The sequence below is a fragment of the Rhipicephalus microplus genome, chromosome 10 (assembly GCF_043290135.1).
Source record: "Rhipicephalus microplus isolate Deutch F79 chromosome 10, USDA_Rmic, whole genome shotgun sequence".
In the NCBI taxonomy this organism is placed as follows: domain Eukaryota; kingdom Metazoa; phylum Arthropoda; class Arachnida; order Ixodida; family Ixodidae; genus Rhipicephalus; species Rhipicephalus microplus.
The window spans coordinates 31,259,862-31,273,896 of record NC_134709.1 but is presented as its reverse complement, the minus strand read 5'-3'; the positions used below and the strand labels follow the sequence as shown (position 1 = coordinate 31,273,896).

The window sequence follows — 14,035 nt, the reverse complement described above, 5'->3', positions numbered from 1 at the left end:
GTGTGTTCTAGGGAGCGTCGACTACTGGTCGGCCGCCTTTTCTCACCATGCTCGAAAAGCGTGGAAGGGCCCTCCTTTAAAAGAACCGCATGATTTTCTTCCTGACCTGCTCTCTCCCCTCGTGCTATCTGCATCTCTGAAAACCAAGCAGAGAAATAAGAAAGAAATAATTATTTTTTGTCTGTGAAGCGTCTTAGACGCGGTGGGGCTGCCCCGAGGGGCTGACTTCGCTTTACGTGACCTGAAATCAGGAACTCGCCCGTCACGTGATCTCTGTGGAATCTCCATATTGTCATGGGCGGCCGCGATTGAGTGGCCGAGCCGTGACCCGAAGCCTCGCTAGATTCATCAGTATCCCAAAAGAAGAGAGCAAAAGGAAAACACATTTCCAAAGAGCGTAATAGACAAATAAGGGCAACTAAAGAAAACGACACGTACCACATCTACACAGATAGTGTGGACGAAAAAATGCGAGAGCGGCAGGGGACTCTCCGAAGGCGGTGTCAATGACCCCACAGTCATGCCTCTTTTTGTAATCACTTCCGAAGCTACCTCCCACGTTGTCGCAGATCTACTTGTTTGTTTTCTTTTCACTCCTACGAAGTAGTCATCTCACGTTTTGGTTTTAGCCAGGTAGTGGCAAACGATATAGGCTCGGGATGTTTCACACAAAACCGGCGATGAGAATAACGATAAAAAAATAAACCTACTAGATTTACAACAATAAAACTCTTGCAAAATAGAGAAATATAGCGTGAGTTTTTTTTTTATCTATAACTCTATTTCTGAAATCAAGTTACTGTCAAACCGATCGCAGGTATCTCTGACTCTCCTCCTTAAGTAAGGCATGCTGTTGGGCTTGTTGGTTCATGGTTTTAAAAAGGTTTTAAATGGTGTGAAGTCCATAGGACACACAAACCCCCTCACACCCTCACACCCTGACTCACTCACTCATTGACTCTCTGATTCACTCTCTCATTCACTCATACACACATTCACACGAACTACCCCTTCCCTCTCACCTTCTATCTTTCTGTCTATCCATGCACGCTCGCGCCTAAAGCATGTGTGCATATGAATTTGAGGCTATGCTACGCTATACAACATTTTCAATATACTTAAGTGTGACGTAACGAAATGCTTGGGATTTTTATCCCAATATCATCCTTGAACATCCCGAGCGGCCATTTGCGTTGAATAAAATACTTGGTCCATGGCCATCTAAAACAAATGGCATAGCAATGAAGGTGCTGCAACACTTTTTCGAAGAAACGAAGATTTGTGACCACTACTGAGCGGAAAAAAAGTTAAAAGTGAGCGTGTCGACAACGTGTTTGTTCTGCCAATAAATTTTCGCTCTCACCCATGTAGGACTGAATATATGTATATATGCTATTTTTTTTTCTTTATTTGTAACAATCAAGTGGAAAGGGGTAGCTGTCGCCAAGTAACGGTGACAAAAACTCTTTCGTTCATTTTCTACTTCAATAAAAAAAAACTACAGCGCGTTTTCTACCAAACCCTTAAATTCATCCCCCAAACCCTTAAATTTATCCCTCAAAGCCCACTAACTCTCAACGCGACTGAAAAAGTAATATATAGAGGTACGAGTTGAAAACAAAATAACTTACGATGCTCAAGAAGGCGATGGGAAGTTCGCCGACGATGACGGTCTTTGCGGGTATTTTCATTGAGGACGCGTAATTGTTCTTCGGTTTCATTGCTGACAACTCAGCGGTGCCTGAGGTGATCATCCGGGCGACACATCACGTCAACCTCGTTGTGACCCGTGCGAGCTCAGTTCTCACATCATATTCTACGCCAGCTGTCTCGCATGTCGAGCTAAGTATTTCTCGCTGACACTTGTAACGAGAGTCACACGTCAACACAATCGAAGCACAAAGCAGGGAGCGTAGTTCTCACACGTCTTCTTCAAAGGACATTGAGCTTCGCGATTCTTGGAGAAATCAGGTAGTTTCGCACAGAACTCAGCACCAGTTTTCATACGAAGTCATATACCGCGTTGCGTAGCATGGAGCGCTGAAGTAACAGTTCGGCTGTGCTCGTGAGAACGTAGCAGCGTCCTTGAATGAAATATGACGGGTGTAATTACATTCTGTCGTAAGCAGCGACAAAGTCAAGAGGCAGTGTAGACCGAAGAGCGCAGAGCGAAGTTTGTTCGAATCTTCGAAATGGAGCGGGGGAAAACAGGCTTGTCGCCTGCGCCGTGTGCGTCTTCTGTATGTCCCGTCGTTTTTGAACCGTTTCTTGAATCTTTCAAAATGGGAGCTGACAAATTTCCTCTTGTTGGGTACACGAGAACAAGGGATTTAACGAGCTCGATAGCAACGATTGACCGAGGTTTCGAAATTCGAGGTATGGCGCGGTCTTTCGTGAGGAACTTGGCTTTCTCTTGAACTATCGCTAGCCTACAATTTTCCCGCACTAATCTACGGATCTTTTCTTCTGATCCAAGCGTCAGCCCGTCCTCATGATCGCAGATTCCTTTCTCTCTCAGAAGCCTGCAAGTGAATTCGGTCGCTGATGTATTGTTACGACCCTCGTACCGGTGTAAGCTTGGCAAGCTCTTAGGCAGCCCCTTGACGTCGAGCTGAACAACCAAACAAAAAGCTCGTAGATATCGAAAAGACCGGCGAAATACGGACCTGTCGTGTATCGAGGATTACCCTCCTAATACGCTTCTCTTCAATTGTTTGCGGGAGACAAGCGATCTCAACGAGTGCTCTTTGGGGGTCACCCTATCTAGAATGGACCAATGATAGCCACAAATTTGCTTCCTGTGTGTTTATTTCACGTTTCCTTATTCTTTAGCTGCGCCACAACCTGTCAGGAACGTCGAAAACACCCCGAGACGGCCGTCAAAGCTATCCCTCTACTGATTTTACCGACCCTTGCTCTTCTTTAACAACTCCTTTTCAAAGATATCCTCCACCAAAATGCAGCGATTCATCTACATCCAGAGCAGCCTTTGGTTTAATGAAGTGATGTGCATCGATTTGAAATGCCGTTGAACTTCTATGTACATACCTCCCGGCGAGAATCTTGACACAGTTTCGGTAAAACTTAAAATGAATTGAATGTTGCCTAGAAGTCGAAGTTGAGGGAGCGATGCGGCGGGAGAAGAAGGGGCCCGGGGAAGGAGTTTACATACGGGACGTCTTCGCAAGAGCCCTCGCGGAGTACTGAATAATGCAGCGAGAAAGCTAGATCTATCGCCCAACTCCAGGAACTTCTTTTCTGACTTCCTTTGGCGTTACACCGGCGTTAATCGAATGCAACTTTCATAGAGAGCCGGGGAAAAACGTTTCTTTCTTTCTTTTTTCACTGAAGTGCTACGCCAATATTTGCACGCGCCCTACCGGAGGCCGCGGATATGAAGTCGAGGAAACTCGAGCAAATACTGCCTGCCATTCGAGCGCCTTGGCCTTCGCTGCAACCCTTCTTTTATATTGTTTATGATTTCCTTTCCTACGGAAGGCACGCCCCGTTCAGGCTGGTCCAGCGGGTGTTGTTTGCACACAGAAATGTTTTCCCTGACCCAAGGCTCCACTTCGATTCCACGGCCGTATCCCGGAAGAAGATGGCGAGACAGACCGGAAGAAGAGAAAACAGAAAGATACGAACGAGAAAGGAAGTTCGAAGAGATGCAAGCTGGGAACTGGAAGCGTTCAATCTAGGCCTCCAACGAGAAAGGAACTTCTTCCTCTCTACTCTCCTGGAACCGGATACAAAGGCTATCGTCGCGATATCTGGCCGGAAGGCGAAATAGGCAGAAAAAAAAGGCGATTTTCGTATAGCCAATCGCTATTACTTCCGTTGTGGAAGCACGTGCTCGTGAGAAATCTGGCTTGCTTTCTTTGATTGTTAGCATTCATTAGCGGGCGCAATTGACCGAGACAACGTGTAAACAAGAAAAAGTATAAGATAACTTAGAAACGAGGAAAGCTGTCCGACCTACAACAAACGAAAGGAAGAAACCGGAAACGGATACGGTATTGGAACCGGAAGCAACACGTTCCTCGAACTCTGACGTCGCGAACATACAGGGACTTCCGCACAGCCCGAGAATGCGAGCTACAGGCTGCCGGAGCAGTAAGGAACTAACAGTCAGAGAATGCGATAGCATGAGAAGAATAAATCTGGCTTCGAGAAAAGTGGTACGAACTTGCAATTGTAGGGGAGGCTGCGTAGGAACACCGGACGTTATAAGCGATCAGGCAAGGATATAAAGTAAGTCTAACAGATAGTTTGGCCTTATAAGTGGCAAGAACCTTCCCAAACCAAGCTTGTATTAGAGTTGGAATAGCCTTGCGAAGTTAAGTGCGTGTGTCTACCGAAAGGTGAAATTGCTCAGCGTCCAAACAACAAATAACGACAAACTGTGACCGAGAAGTAATTTTAACTGAATTGCAAGACTATCGCATATCGTTATGGCCTTTTAGCTCATTGTACATTTCTCTGAAGAATACCTAAAACGTTACTGACACACAAAATGTATGCGCGTAAAAGAAACCCAAGCATTGATGCATCAGTGAATCTAAGCGTTACGTAAAACGTAAGTGACAAGGAGTAAAAACGACGCTGAGATACCGAACCGGAAGCACTGGAAGTCCAGGTAAATCCGCTTGTTCGCGTAAACCCCGCAGGATAGACGACGACGACACCTGGACCGGAAGCTACAGCGCACGCTAAACTTGATACTGTAAAAACCAACCAATAAAAAGTGGTCCCGAACCAACTCTCGCGGGAAAACAGAAAAACTGAGCACACGTCACTCCGCCACGACAAAAGCCTCCGCACCGGTCACACTATGTCGCACATACGAAGGGGCCAGCGGCGGCACGACATTTCGCGAACGCGCACCACAGCGGTCAGCACGTGTACGGGGGGCACTCCGTGACTGAACCCGGGCCACGAATCTACACCCCGAGCCCGGAAAGCCCGCTCTCCTAACAATCTTTTTCTGCCTACAAAAAAAAAGAGGCAATTTATCCCCCCTTCCTTTTGCTTCTTTCCTTTCCTTCCACTACAGTTTATTTCTGTCTCGCATCTTTTTTTGCTTTCTTTCTTTCAGCCGCAGAATCTCCCCTGTAGGTCAGGCTTCGCTGCACACTCTGCAGCATTGCTACAGAGTTTACCCCCTCCCCACCTCCTCAAAAAAAAAAAGGCAAGGAAAAGAAAAAGAAAAGAGACCCTCGCTCGCGGCGGCGCTTGGTGAACCGGTGACAAACAACCCAGCGGCGGAGCAGGTCAAAACGGGGCGTGCTTCGAGCGTCGAGCGTTTCGACTTTGTAGTTCTTTGTCTAGTTCATTGGCCACCTTGTTCAACGCTCGCGTGTTCCTTTCTAATTGCGAGTACGCCAGACGTGTTTTGTTAGCCCTCAAGGTGGCATCGACCGAGACGGAATGAGAGTGCAAAAGGCCTCTGTTTTGATTCGCCTATAAGAGTCCACCCGTCGTATTGAGGAGGCAAAAAAGAACAATAACTCACGGCATCTTCGAACTACTGGAGTCAAGTGCAAACTAAAACAGAGCAGATGGCCAGACTTTCTTGCTGCTCTCTGTTTTTCTCTAGCTATCTTCATTTCCTTTATATCTCTATATCATTATTCGTTTCCTGCTACTTCTTTGTTTCTCTCTCTTTCTCTCCGCTCTTTTCTCTCCTTTTTTATCGCTTTCTTTTTCCTAGTTTCTCTCCTCTTCTTTCTCCTTTTTCGTCCTCACTGAACCCCTTCTCTCACACATATAAGTGCATCCCACGTCGTACAAACTGGCGCAGCGGGAGAGCGCGCACCGGAAGTTCTCCCATTCACGGAGAACCCGGGGGAAGAGGCGGCACGGAACGACATGATGTCTGCAGGCACAGAAATAAGAAGCGGTGACACAGTCGGCACAGCAACGTCACGACGAGACACGTCTGTGGAACTCAGCGAATCTCTGCGAAACCAGGCGAAACCGTGCCAATTTAGGTCGCTAAGTAACGCGCAGTGGCGTCAGAGCTGGGCGGAGTTTCTCGCGCACACCTTGAAGCTGAACGATAAGCTTAAACAGCTGTGCCGTTAAAAGTGGCGGCGTAGACGACCTGTTCGTAGAAAAGCTGTTAATGTTTACGTGCGCTTAACGATTGGGTCAGCTCTAGCTCAAAACCCGGTTGAGCTTTTCTTTCTTTTCTTTTTTTTTTTTTTGCACGAGTTACAGTCTCGTTTGCCTTGATTTGATGACTTGTGGGGTTTAACGTCCCAAAACCACCATATGATTATGAGAGACGCCGTAGTGGTGAACTCCGGAAATTTCGACCACCTGGGGCTCTTTGTTTGTCTTCCAAGCACTTCCAGTCCAGCGCTTGTTTTCGGTTTTCCAAATATCCAGAAAAGGTGTTTTGAACAAATACGCTTGCAAGAAAATCGACGGCTATTGTTCAAGTTGAGCTATATTGCATGGACTTGACGTAGCATATAACTTTGCCTAAAGTAAGGGTGAAATAACTGTAATAATAATTGACGAAGTAATAATTGAATTAACTCAAACTAACGGTTTTCTCGTGAGCAGCTGAGATCGTTGCGGCCCCTGACTGAACTGATGTCAATTACGCACTTCTTCCTACGTGGCCCCCGAGATCCGCTTCGTCAATGCGATGAAACACGAAGGTATGAAATACCACGGAGAACACAAACGCCCGCATCGCCGTGTCACAAAAAGACAGCTAAGTCAACAATTGTGATCGCCATCAATATCCTTTTTATTCGCCTTTGTGATGCCATAAGATATTTGAACCAATGAAGAATAGCGTGGACCAATGAAAAATTTTCTGGTAGGCAAACGCGTTCAATGACGAGGAGGTCGAAGGATAAAACCACACACAAAAAAGAAAACACTTGAGTATAGCCTCCTATTACGCACGTGCCGAAAAGGGGGGAAATTTTCTAGAGAACCTCTGAAGTATTTAAATGTGTACTCATATAAATCTAACGCAACGTACAAATCTTTCTTTTCTACCCTTATATCTAGCATATAGAAGCGGTGTGCGAAAGGAAATTTGTTGGCACCCGACCTTCTTGCGTTCTTGGTATTGCACACGTGGGCTTAGCCAAAATGTTCAACAAAGACCCGCAGCTAGCGGCAATGCTTCCTGCTATCAGTTTATTTATTTATTTATTTATTTATTTATTTATTTATTTATTTATTAAGTTGTTTGTTTGTTTGTTTGTTTGTTTGTCTGTTTGTTTGTTTGTTTGTTTGTTTGTTTGTTTGTTTGTTTGTTTGTTTGTTTGTTTGTTTGTTTGTTTGTTTGTTTGTTTGTTGAGTTCATCTGGTCTTTACGTCTGGTCATCAATTGTGGGTAACATGTACATTAGACTATTTTCGGGCTTGTAGTAAGTACATTATGTTCTTTTGACAATTTAAACATTTGTTAGAAATTGTTTCGCTTATTGCTACGTCGTGGTAAATATCTTTATTTTCCCTATGCTCAGTGCGGCCTAGATAAACGCGTGCTCATTTCACCTGGTGCACGTTACGTCCTCTTAATAATTGTTTTCCCAGCTGCAACAATAACGACACTCGTCCCAAGGTTTGCCTAACGAATATCGCGAACTGCACCAGCAACATTAAATTCTGTACAGCGGCACTGAACTCTGACAACTCACAGCGACAGAGGCGACCTATCCAAACTATAAACCTGTGCTGCTCAGGTCGCCTCTGCAAAGTAATTGCGTTATAACTCAAACACGGGTTCCTGTGGGGGATTTTTTTTTATTCATTTCATAAAACAGAGTTTAGAGTCTCTCAGACCCGTCTCACTCTTTGTATTGTCGATATGTTTTGTTCATATAGCTCGACACGCTCTGTAAACGACGCAAAATCCGTGGGAGATTGTTTTATTATCATTTTTTTTTCGTTGCACTCCCTACGCTTTTCTACAAAAGCTGCCTTTGGTGCCATCGCAATTTTGTTTCCTCCGGACGATGCGCGCAATTACTTTAATGGGGTACCATTCCAGCGTACGACATTTAGTAGAGAAAAAAAAAGGAAGTCAAGAGATTAAAAGACACCGCTATCCACCTTCTACACGACCGCAGACGATAAACTTCGCGTGGACGGCTCCCCGTGAAAATGAAAAAGAAGATGAACCTAATAACAAAAGGTTGGTGAGTTCCAGCGACCGCCTATCCACAATGTACTTTAGAAAGGCGAGAGTTAGGTAGAACGTATTTTGTGCTGTGCTTCGGTGTTTTCAATTAGCGGTAAGGTTTTCAGAAATTTTACTCGAAAGCAATAACACGTTATCCTCCCTCTTTGTGGAGATTGTTTTTTTTTTTTGTGCACACTAACACCCAACGTCCTGGTACAGTTAAACCACTCGAAAGTATAAAGAGACAGCAACGGACTAAAGTTGTTTCAAGTGAGTCCAGTCAAAAGCCGACCTGAATTGATCGTTTTTTTTTTACTGAGTACTTCTGGGTTGTGTTTTTTTTATTTCGTTTTTCTTATCACTTAACAACGATAGTCTAGTTATTAGTTTCATGCTTCGTTTGTCCACACTGTGAGCTTGATAAAGCTATGGAATAGAAAACGTTGTGGTAGGCAAACACGTTCAAATACGAATTATAACGAGCATAACGGGCGTATTCATTAAACTTGTACGCACTGTCACGCATTCTGCTTCTGCATACGGAATGACTTACTGCCGTACGTTCCGTACAAAATCTGCATAGTTACCGCGTGAGTAATCGTTTTGCTTCCAATCTACCGTAGTTTTCTTAGTTTAAAACAAGCTTTGTTAGTGTATATCAACCAGAGTGGCTGCTGCGTTAATCAATGGGCAAAAAAGTACAGTTTTTCGATCTAAGAAAAGATTAGTGCTCATTTACATATGCACTGTGAATACCGCACGTGTGGGCCGCATCGTACAGATATTAGCATACTCAGAAGGAGCAAGAGTATGCCCCGCCACGGTGGTCCAGTGGCTAGGGTACTCGGCTGCTGACCCGCAGGTCGCGGGATCGAATCCCGGCTGCGGTGGCTGCGTTTCCGATGGAGGCGGAAACGTTGTAGGCCCGTGTGCTCAGATTTGGGTGCACGGTAAAGAACCTCAGGGGGTCGAAATTTCCGGAGCCCACCACTATGGCGTCTCATAATCATATGGTGGTTTTGGAACGTTAAACCCCACATATCAATCAATCAAGGAGCAAGAGTATCGCGGCACTGCAACTTATGGTGGCTTGGTTTTATAAATGCGGAAGCAGGTGTCTATATCAGTGATACGTCATTCACCGTTCGTACGTCCGCCTCCGGGGATCAGTGGCTGGGGTTCTCGGCTGCTGACCTTAATGTCGCGGGTTCGATTCCGACTGCGGTCAACGCCTTTCGATGGATGCGATGCGGTAGAGGTGCGTGCGCTGTGCGACGGCAGCGCGCGGCAAAGAACACCAGTTGCTCGAAATTTCCGGAGCCCTCCACTTCGACGTCTCTCATGTTCGTCTCGTAGTATTGGGATGCAATACCCCGGATGTTATTATTAATCGCCATTCGTGCACCTAAAGTTTTTTTTAGAGAATGATCACACAAACATGGGGTTGCATCTGATTGTTCTCGTACCTGGGAACTGCGCATTTGGTTATATTTTATAGAAATTGGCCATGCTTCAAGTAAACCTAGCTGCAAGTTGACGCTCATCGCCGCAAATCTTATTTGTTCACGTTGCGTCTCGCCGTTTCCTTTTGCACACTAAATCATTTACACGAGAATCGACCTTCGAGTTCTCACTGGTCTGTTCTAATTGTCCACGCAACAGCTATGTTAACACATACTAAGTGTTAACACACACGAAACGTCCACGCTTTGCGGAAGAGTTCATCTAGTTCACCACGCGACAGTCACTGAACACTTATTGTTTGGGCAATAGAGACGCTGAAGTTGTAAACCGAAAGTGACGCTGAATTCAGTAGATTTCATTTTTCTCGCGTTTAAAAACGCATACTCGTACACCGAACTAAAGGGGGCGAAAATTAAGCCAGTTTCACGCCTGTGAAATGTGAGGGCACAGCCAACTCGGCAAGCGAGTTCCACCACCTGACGAATCCCGATTGAGATATTTCTTCGTCTTCCTTGCTTTCTTCATCATCCCTTTTTTCTCTTTCTTCTTTTCTTTCGTTCTCATTCTTTCGTTCTGCCTTTATCGCACTTTATATTGCCTCACCCCTTCTTTTTCTCATAATAACCGTCACACCGTTCCTCCTCACTCTCAATTTCTTTTCTGACCCCTCACTGTATTGTACTTACTATATGGTTGTGCTATAGTTTGCTCTCTCACATTTTCCTCTCCCTCCTTCCCATCCTGACAAGCCTTTTTCATACTCCCGCCAAACTGCACAATACAAGGCTATGTCATGCCTTTCCCTCTCCCATCCCCTTTTCCTTCCTTCTTATTTTCACAACACTCCCCCTCACCCTCACTTCGCTTTATCCCCCCCCCCTGTTGTTATACTTTAGAATAAGCACTGGTATGCTATGTTAGGAGCTTTTTTGCGCATACCCACGGGGTTTTCTGTCCGTAACACCGGCCTTACACCGAGCATAAGCAGCCATGCTACTAAACAAAGTCTTGCCGGCATGCGTACACGAAGGACTCATCGTTCTGTTCTCGCGCTATAACTATCGTCATGTCATACCAACCAGCCAAAGCTGCCACACTTCTAAGGCATCCGTACGCAAGAACAAGTGCGTAGAAGAATGCCGCTTCCCAAAACGAGATTTCTTTCGCAACGCGAAGCGCGGTGAGCCAATAACGGAAAGGCGTAATGCGTGACACCACACGTGCTCGTGCTAGAATGTGTACGCGCGCCAGCACCGCCCAGTTTCGTAGCCGCAAACTGCGGCAGAAAACTGGGCGACGCAATATCTCGCTGCAATATCGTGCGCGACAGGAAGCGTCCCTGTCTGGACTGCAATAATAAAACCGTCGCCATAAGAGTAACACAGGGACCGCGCTGCTAACGAATTCAGCACGGCAAAAAAAAAGAGGTAAAGTGACATGACGAGGGAACATTCCTACATACTTCCGGCTTCCTTTGTGGCACAGCCCGTGACAGCAGCGGATGGAAATGCCATTTCTCCCGTGATGATGTTTCTGTATTCCGCGTCGTCCGAAACAACTATTTGCAGCTTGTGCATGCAGATATAAACCGGCAAAGTGGGGATTCTCTGCAAGTCATTATTGATCTGCATTATGTTTTGGTAATGTTGCCTCTGATCGGAACTTTCATATCAGGGGACATCGGTAAGCCTTAGATGCTCCATCAATCGTGAATAGAGACCAACGGCGACGTCAGCACGAGTGATGCAAGGAATCATCACGTGGTGATGAATTGGTGATGCGATTATGGTTGGGTGACCCTAGGGGGAAAAATAGACTACAAAGAACACTCGGGACACTGTTTAACGGAATGAGGGCATGAGGGCTATTCTGTTAGAAATACAAATTGGGGGACCCTTAAGCTTCGTCTTTAAGAGTTGAACGCGATAGTGAAATCCAGCCCCTAGTGCACCCTTTAACCGCTAAGTGCATACTTATTCATATGTTTTGTTACATACACACGCACGCACACAAACACGCACACCATTGAACCAGCGCTCGCTATTATCGCCAAATGGGCTCGTTTTCGTGGTCACACCTGTCGAACAAAGTGCGTTAAAAGGACCCTGAAACACTTGTTTAAGTAACCATGGACTGAACTCACTAGAAGAGCTTATTGCCTCGCGAATTCAACGCCGCAAAAGTTTTAAGAATCCGTTTAGTGCGAGTGGAGTTACAAAGGTTTGTCGCATGCTGCAATTGCATTATCTCTTCTCTTGTCCCAATGAAAGCGCTGGAAGCTGAGCAGGGAGGGTTCGCCAGGCAAACAGACTACCGCGCCTCGTGACCTTGAGCACTCTTTTTTAGGGGCGAAGCTCCTGTTTAGAAACAATTTATTTACAGCATGTACAGAACACAAAGGCTTCATACCATTCCAGTAACAGGGCACATACACTTCGGCACATCTATATTTGGCATGGCTTGGGCGTCCCTCGTAGTACGTAACCACCAGTGGCACATACCCGAAATAGGTATAACATTTGACCTCCAAGGTGGTGCCGGTGATAGATTTCTTCTGTGCGTTGTTTAACAATAAAAAATAGTGCTCAATGTACATGCCAATGGCTGCTAATGGGGAATGAGAGACAGGAGCATTCGGCTTTTAGTCAACGCGCACGCTGCGATCCCCATTAGCAGCCATTGGCATGTACATTGAACACTATCGGACAAGAAAGGGTTGCTACATTATACTCGCTGGGTGTAACCTCCTTAGTTTTAGAAAGGTTTAGCGAGCGTTGAGCCGCAGGGCCATGAATACAATGAACTAGTATATACCATGAATGAATTCGAGGTGGTTAAAGGGGGGAAGCAGATACGAAGCGCAAGCCGTAAGAAATTAAAAGCTGAATCCCCCTGTCTCTCATTTCACATTAGCAGCCACTGGCATGTACATTGAGCACTATATGACAGGAAAAGGTTGCTACGCTATACTCGCTGGGCGTAACTTTCTTGGTTTTAGAAAGGTTTAGCGAGCATTGGGCCGCAGTGTCATGAATACAGTGAACTAGTATATACCATGAACTCAAGGTGGTTGAAGGTGGGAAGTAGACCCGAAGCGCAAGCCGTAAGAAAGTGTCCATGTGCCACCTCTCGTTTAGTCCTTGGAATGTCCACTGAATGGCGGTGCTTCTATATGGAGAATATATGATAAAAAGATGCGAGATGGTGGGACGTGGAGTGTTGAATAGATGGACGAACGGACACACAGACAGATGCATGGATGGACGCATGAACAGACGCAGGGGCGGATGCATGAACGAACGCAGGGACGGGCGCACGAACAGACGCATGGACGGTCACACATACGGACGCATGGACGGACGAATGCTTCACCGCACTCTCCATCATTCACTCCGTGGATATGCTGCCAATTTTTTTTTCTTCAAATGCGTGGCTTTTTAGTGTGATTGCGCGCTCGCGCGTGAATAAGTAGCGGCCTCCCGCGGCTATTTCGGGAACTTGATTTTTCGGTCACACACGCACAGACTATTTTTCGCTCACAACCAACGGGGCCGACACCGGCGGCAGGTTTTCTGCGACACGAGCTCTTTAACGCTATTGCGTCAACACTTGACACAGTTTAACCAGACGAGTGCTCGTCCTGTTAAACTGCGCGTTATCTTTGCTCTTCGTAGCATTACCTTACCATAAGCACCTCGCCAAGCCATCATGCACCAACTAGCCCGTTTCGTCTTTTGCTGACATCACGTGATGACGTAACCATATTGCCGCGATCACTTGTCATTCATACCATTTTCGTTGTGACGCGCGTCACTGCTCTGTACGTGCGCTGTATCGTGAGAGCGTGGTGCGTCAACTTCGCACAATGATTTATCTGAAACACCTTTCTTGATTAAAACAGAGCGCCGATGGGAGAACCGAGACAGTCTTATTTCAAATACACACCGGTTCCCTCGAAGCGCTGGTCAGTGCAATATTCAGCTTCGTGCGGTCGCTGTCTGGGTCGCGGTCGTGGTGCGTCGAGGGCAGATCCACGAAGTGCCATGCGTTTGCAAGGGCAGTGCCTGAGAATGTGACAAGGCGAATGCGCAGAGGGCGTTGTTCAACCCGGATATTCTCCAATGGTCCACTCTCCGCGGGCTTTCGAAAAATTGGGGTGAGTGAATGGGTGCCTGCGAATGCTGGGTTCGACCGTTATGATAACGGCGCATGATGGCAAGACCTTTTTTTGGCAGCGCACTTGCTACTGTGTAGCTTATGTCTTCTCCATCTTGGCTTAGAATCACTGCCTGAGAAACTCTCGAAGCGATCCGAACTCCCTGACACACGACACTTTGTGAGTTATCCTTGCGGAGGCTGCGGTGGTAGCAGTAGCCTCCGCAAGGCGGAAATGTTGTATGCCCGTGTGCTCAGATTTGG

At 46.3% G+C, this 14,035-nt stretch overlaps 1 protein-coding gene across 2 annotated transcripts in view; it reads right to left on the bottom strand.

Moving 5' to 3' along the window:
* The window catches only part of LOC119181771 (uncharacterized), a 130,213-nt gene that overhangs the window by 77,233 nt on the left and 38,945 nt on the right, over nucleotides 1-14,035 (bottom strand). Inside the window, exon 1 of one of the 2 annotated variants that reach the window (XM_075875372.1) lies at nucleotides 1,632-1,854. The exons of the other annotated variant lie outside the window; for it this stretch is intronic. Coding sequence (XP_075731487.1) covers nucleotides 1,632-1,754 — 123 coding nt within the window. The 5' untranslated portion in view covers nucleotides 1,755-1,854. Of the gene's footprint in view, nucleotides 1-1,631; nucleotides 1,855-14,035 lie in introns of those variants that run through there. 2 annotated transcript variants of the gene reach the window in all.